Source organism: Henckelia pumila, chromosome 2 (genome assembly GCF_033568475.1).
Source record: "Henckelia pumila isolate YLH828 chromosome 2, ASM3356847v2, whole genome shotgun sequence".
NCBI classification, from domain to species: domain Eukaryota; kingdom Viridiplantae; phylum Streptophyta; class Magnoliopsida; order Lamiales; family Gesneriaceae; genus Henckelia; species Henckelia pumila.
The window spans coordinates 45380889-45387608 of NC_133121.1; the positions used below are offsets into that span (position 1 = coordinate 45380889).

At 37.1% G+C, this 6720-nt stretch overlaps 1 protein-coding gene across 1 annotated transcript; it reads right to left on the minus strand.

The window, feature by feature from the left end:
• Window positions 1–2067: 2067 nt before the first annotated feature.
• On the minus strand, window positions 2068–3069 carry LOC140877572 (uncharacterized). The gene has a single exon (XM_073281107.1). The coding sequence runs from the start codon at window positions 3067–3069 to the stop codon at window positions 2068–2070; it is 1002 nt and encodes a 333-aa protein (XP_073137208.1).
• Between the last annotated feature and the right edge of the window lie 3651 nt (window positions 3070–6720).

The window sequence follows — 6720 nt, forward strand, 5'->3', positions numbered from 1 at the left end:
GGAGTTGATCCGAGATGCCCAAACACGAGAGCAACACAATCTTCGATCAACAATCTTCAAGTGCTCTCAAAACTACAAGGCATCTACGAACAATAAATTCAGCAAATTGACAAGAACTCTTCAGCGTGAAAGCACTCCAGAAAGTCGAGTTCTGTCATCTACGTTAAAGCTCTATTTTTTTCTGCACGCTCAAATCCTCATCTACGGCTTGATCTCTCTTTTCTGCGCTCTCTCTCGTTTTCTTCAAGCAGCCTCAATCTCTACACCCTCTTCTTCTATTTAAGCGTGTCAGCTTATCTCCAAAAATACTTGATCATATTCCCTTTCAAACTTGAACCAATCTACAAAGATAAGGAAATAATATTAAGTTAGGAGATAAAGATATATTAAAATAATCAAGTAAATATTTAAGCTCTTTAAGATATATGAATATCTTATTCTATAATAAAACAATTCCTATTTAAAATATCTCAAACACTTAGATAAGAAAAAGTATCAATCCAAGAAAGGCAAAACACCACAATAAATCTTTCACAATATAGAAAAGATATCAAGGATTTTATTCCTTTCATAGGGAAAATAAAAAAATAAATTTTAAAAATATAAGAGAAAAAACACATTTACGCAAAAATCGTCGCAATTTATCAATAGTGATATGGTTTATTTAGGGTCGCTCACTATTTTATCGTACGTCCAGCTGTAGGGACGGTTCATGACCATCACTACTCCAACAACATTCTTTTTTGGCACAAATCATTGCTATATCGCAACGACGACACTTTTTCCAAGGTGCATTTTAGTGTGACAATGGTTTACATAAACATTTTCTATAGTAGCGACAATTCCAATTAACCGACTCTTTTGGTAATGGTTTGTGTGAATTCTGCTGCTTCGTGGCAATGATTTACGTTGAACAATTCAATCGTCGCTCCTGTGATGGTGATTTATTAAAAACCATTGCTCCTTAAGAGACGTTTTATGTACAACGGTCACTAAGTATTAAAAATGTTTTAAAATTCTTATTGTATTCATTTACGTAAATATTTAGTGATCATTCAAGTGCCATTTTACATAATTAAATACTAAAACATTATTAACAATCATTAGTTAAACAAATCAGAGTAATTATATATCAGTGAGTTCGGAACCTCCAAATTTTTAATACAAACACAATAACAGTCAATTCAAGATCACGTGTTGTGTAATTCTTTTCATACTATTTCAGTTTTCGTGAGGCATAGGCGATAACCTTTTCATTTTGCATCAATACTGCACCTAGCCCATGTTTAGAAGCAGCACTGTATACTACAAATCCTCCTGTTCCTTTCGGAATTGCAAGGACAGGTGCTGAAGTTAATTTCACCTTTAGTTCTTGGAAAATTTTATCACATATACTTCATTCCAAACACATTTTACTTCTTTCCTGGTCAAAGTGGTTATTGGAAATGATATCTTGGAAAAACCATCTATGAATCGACGATAATAACCAGCTAAACCATGAAAACTACGTACCTCATAAACATTGCTTGGTCTAGCTAGGCCAGTTATTAACAGCTTTAATTTTACTTGGGTCCACATATACTCCATTCTTTGAAATTACATGACCCAAGAATGCCACTTCTTCCAGCCAAAATTATCCTTCAAAGTTTTCAATTCAATTCTCAGAAGTTCTTGATGTTCTTCTGTAGTTCGTGAATAAATAAGAATATCATCGATGAATACAATCACAAACTTGTCCAGAAACGGCTTGAAGATTATATTCATCAAATCCATAAAATCAGCCGGTGCATTAGTAAGCCCAAATGACATCACAAGAAATTCATAATGTCCATACCTGGTTTGGAATGCAGTTTTCAAAACATAATTTTTCTTTATTTTCAACTGATGATAACCCAAACACAAATCAATCTTGGAAAATATATCATCACTTTGCAGTTGATCAAATAAAACATCAATTCTAGGAAGTACATATTTGTTCTTAATAGTTACCTTGTTCAACTCCCTATAATCAATGCATAAACAAAGAGACGTTCCATACTTTTTCTTTACAAATAGCACTGGTGCACCTCATGGAGAAAAGCTCGATCTAATAAACCACTTATCAAGTAATTCTTGTGATTGATCTTTCAATTCTTTTATTTCTGTTGGGGCCATGCGATAAGGAGATTTAAAAATTGGGTTTGTGCCCGGTACTATATCAACCACAAACTCTATTTCTCTGTTTGGCAGTAAACTTGCTATATCATCCGGAAATACTACTGGAAAGTCACAAAAAATTTTAGTGTCTTCCAACATTAACATAGGATGATCATCAATTGTGACAACAACTAAGAATCCCTGGCATCCTTTGTGAATCATCTTTCTGGCTTTCATAACAGATATAACAGGAAGTGAGAGAGATTTACCTGCACTTTCCACTGTGAATGGTTTTGTTAATATTGGTGCAAAGTTGACTATTTTCCTCTCATAGTCTATGGTAGCCTGATACTTTGAAAGCCAATCCATTCCCAATATTACATCAAAATTCGTCATTGTTAAAACCACAAAATCAGCATATAATTCCCTACTCTGCACTTGTATAGGAAATGTTCGTACTATTTGGTTCGTTTGGATTTCTTGGCCTGAAGGCAATGCAATTTCATACTGCACCTTTGTTCTATCGGGTGTAATGCCCAGTTTCCTCACAAATGACTCCGATAGAAAACAATGTGTAGCTCCAGAGTCTACAAGTGCAATATCTGTGAGACCAGAAATCATAAACATACCTATAGTCATGGATGAATTAGGATCAACCTTCTCTTTGGTCATAGCAAATACTCTCCCTTGAACATTTCTAGTACTTGATTCAGAAACTCCTGGGCAATTCCTTGCCATGTGCCATGTTCTCTTGCACAGGTAACATTTCTCAGTTCCCAGCATACATTCCCCAAAATGAGGAATTCCACAATTATAACAAACTGGTTTCTCTTGTGGTTTACTCGAAATCGGAGCTTTGGTGCGTGATTCCGCAATTCTTCCTCCCTTGAAGTCTCCCCTTTTACCCTGCCCTGAACTTTTCCCTCTAGACATGAACTATTGTCGTCTTTGCTGTCTTTCCCTGTCCATTTCATGTTCATCCGGGTCTGCCATCATTGCCTTGTCCATTATTTCCTTGTAATCAGCAGCCTTGGACATTCTCACATCTCTTTTAATTTCAGGAAAAAGTCCCCCTAAGAAATGCTCTCTTTTTTCAGTTTCATTCCTAGCAACGTATGGCACATACTGTGGGAACCCGAGTTTACTAATCTTAACAATAATGTGTAATCGAAATCATAACAAAATTCTGGAGGATACTGACTTATGGCGCATCTGTGCTTCAATCCAAGCGCTTATGCGCTTCATGAATCTATAATTTTCTTTCTTTTCATGCATCTGCTCAATCTGTTAAGCGCTTCTGCTCCTCTTCAATCTCAAGTTTTCTGTCTTATTGCGAATATGATCTTTAATTAAACGCATCTGCTCTCATGGATTTTAGCTGCTACTGTCAAATTTTCACAAAATCTGCGATATACTCAAAACTCAGAAAATTTACAAACTTGAAACATGGTTATATCATATCTTCCGAAATAAGTCCAAAATCATAGAAACATGGTTATATTACATCATTTTCCAAAGTTTGAGTATTTGAACATTCAAACAAACTAGACACATCTAGCCAAAGTAAACACATATAGCTCATCTAAACCCGGTTTACCACTTCTAATTGGATCCATCTTTCTCACTGCCCTCTATTGCTCGACCTTGAACCACCTGTTACCATGCACACGTACAAAAACAAGGCAACAACCAGATAACTCCGGTGAGAATAATATTCCCAGTATAAACAACATAACATGCAGTATAAAATATGTCATGAAATGCAATGCATGTTTTCCAAAAGGCTATAAAATCTGATTCCAAAGAATTCTAGTTTCTTGGGATCCCGATGATAAAGATTTCAAGCGTAACCACCGACTCACCCATTCGGGGTGGTGTTAAGCATCTCAATCCCCTGATTTTGGCGCAACTATAAAGAGTTATCTAGAACAAGGGCCTTATCAATTGTTTGCCTTGGTTGCAACCACTCCTCATCAGCCCGAACTTGCCCACCGAATTGAATACATAGCTCAGAATTAATAGCTAGGAAAAATAGGCCCCCAGACGGAGCGTAGATAAATCTCTAGATCTCGTTGTGAATCAATCTGCCCACATTGATCGGCCAATCCAAATCCAACGCATATAGTAGAATGGCGCTGGTGGTGTTCACACTGCTGGTATTGGATATCGGCATCAATCTTTTGGAATAAAATGCAACCCAAGTAGCCGGTTCCAATAGTAAATAGCACTCCATAATGTGTTGGTAGGAAAAAGGGTCATGTCAAGTTGCTCCTTCATAACACAATTGATCGATGATCTCATTAAAATCCGGAGCGTACTTAAAGCTTTGATAGATTCCATCATCGACATCAGGAGTTTCAAGCAAAAAATTAATTATAGCTTCATCAAACGAAACCAATTTACCCCTCACATACGCCTTCCCATCCTTACGCTCGGCCGCATTGGCATAGAATTCACGAACAAGAGGTACAATAGCGGCCTTAGGATGCTTACAAAATGTAGCAACCCAACCCGGATCCACTTCCTAATCAGAGTTAGAACATAATTCAGCATTCATTTAAAATAAATCGCTGCAAAAGACTTAAATATAAGCAGACCGGCAGAATACAACCGGTTAAATAAGCCAATATACAACCCAATCGAATAAACAAATAATCCTAAGGGTAAAGACCTACAGCTAATCCCGATGTCTTCACTGGTCATTGGATACTCCAAGATCCTGGTGCTTTATCCTGCACCTATGCCTGCTGAAAGAGTTGATGTCCCGTTAGCCAACTTGTGGCTAAGGGCTTTGAGAGTCTCTTTTTGTAAACAATCTTTGTTTAATATAATATACGTTCTTTAAATGGCGTTCACTTTATCTTGTTATTATATAATGATATACTATTGCTATTTTGATAAAGACCTTGAATATACTAAAGTAAGATGTGGTAGCACATGGGGATGGCTATCATGAAACACATCTTATAGTCACTGTATATTCTAAACAGTTCCTAGTCGATTGAGCCGTCCGTTAATAAGGATAAGGATCGCTCGAGATTGAGACTAGCATTTGCGATGCCGAGTTCCACGTTTCATTGGTATGGAACATAGAGATGTTCAAAGCATGCAAATGGATATTCATATGATGAATGATCGAACTACCCTATCCGGACTTTCCAAGTGGTTATCACTTATGGAGTGGATAAAGTCCGCGGTTTTGGTTGTACACCATTAGTCCTTACTACTTGAAACATCATTGAGACTCTATATGCTAGTACTGTACTTTGACTCGTTTACCGACTCTATTGGGGTCATCAGGTGTCGGGATTGGGTACAGTTACGACACATATAGGATTCGATGCTTTGTTGTCAAGGATTCACCACATACTTGCGAGTGTGGATATCCTATGCGATATGAGGAGATATTAGTGTGACGAATCTCTGGCCAGAGTACATGATGTGTTTTAGGTTACTAGGTGTTCTTAGTAACACATGCGATGTCATTATTTGATCTCCAAAATGTAATGCATAGTTATCGAATCTCGAACGACTCTCGATTTACCAATGGTTGTTGATTCGATCGGGATATATGGATGAAGGGACCGTACTGTACGCTAACCAAAATCTATTGGTTCTTGCAGGAACTATCAGTGATACCTAGGGAATCATGGGGCGATGTTGCTAGGCGCTCTTACCATGATTCGTTGGGTAAGTCGGAAATTGTTGTTCCGAGTCACAAGGAGTTGTGAGCCCACGGCTAGCTGTATCCCTGAACTATTGAGGGTTACACAAGTAATGAATTTTTAATCCCCGTTGAGATAATTAAATTTAAAGAGTTAAATTTAGTGAATAAAGAAGTGGGACTTCTTATTTAAGAGAAGAGGGAGTAAGATTTCCTAAAATGACATAGTGATGGACATTTTTGAAAACCACTGAATTCGGATTCAGAAAATTTGTCTTGACTTTAAAAGATGCAGAAATGGTTTCTGTGCACATTGGTGAAATTGGTTTATCAATCTGAGTCACGATGAATTTTATATTAATTTCTGAACATGCGGGTTTTGCTTGTCAGGCTTGAACTTATGACTAATGGGCCCTAAGCTGTTAGCAGCCCACATTATAAATAAGTTATTGCAGTGCAGAAATTACACAACACAGGCATAATTTTCGAAAACCTAGAGCCTCCTCTCTTAGGGTTTTCGGTCGCCCCCCTCCCCTACTGTGTTCGAGAATTTCAATCCGCAAATTTCGAATTTGCAGTCTGAATTAGCAGATCAAATCTGTTATTTTTCTTCGTAGAAACTTCTGATAGACTTTCTAGTGCAGTCTATCAGAGGGATTAAACTTCTGTTCGTGGACCTGATTGAAGAAACGTTCGTTCATCAGTTCCTGGGATATACAACAAGAGCAGTTTAATCTGTTGGTGTCCATAATCTCGTTTCGAGATTTTAAGGTAAAATTTACATTGTTTAAATTTTATGTTATCAATTTTAATCGTAGGAATTTGATACCCATATGGAATCGTTCCATATAAAATTTTAAAACTTTCGCTGCAATGGGTATCACCTTTTTTCGATCCGGAGAACGACCGTGTTCCAACAG

Coding starts and splice junctions, on each gene's coding strand:
- LOC140877572 (XM_073281107.1), bottom strand. CDS start 3,069: ATGTCTAGAGGGAAAAGTTCAGGGCAGGGTAAAAGGGGAGACTTCAAG.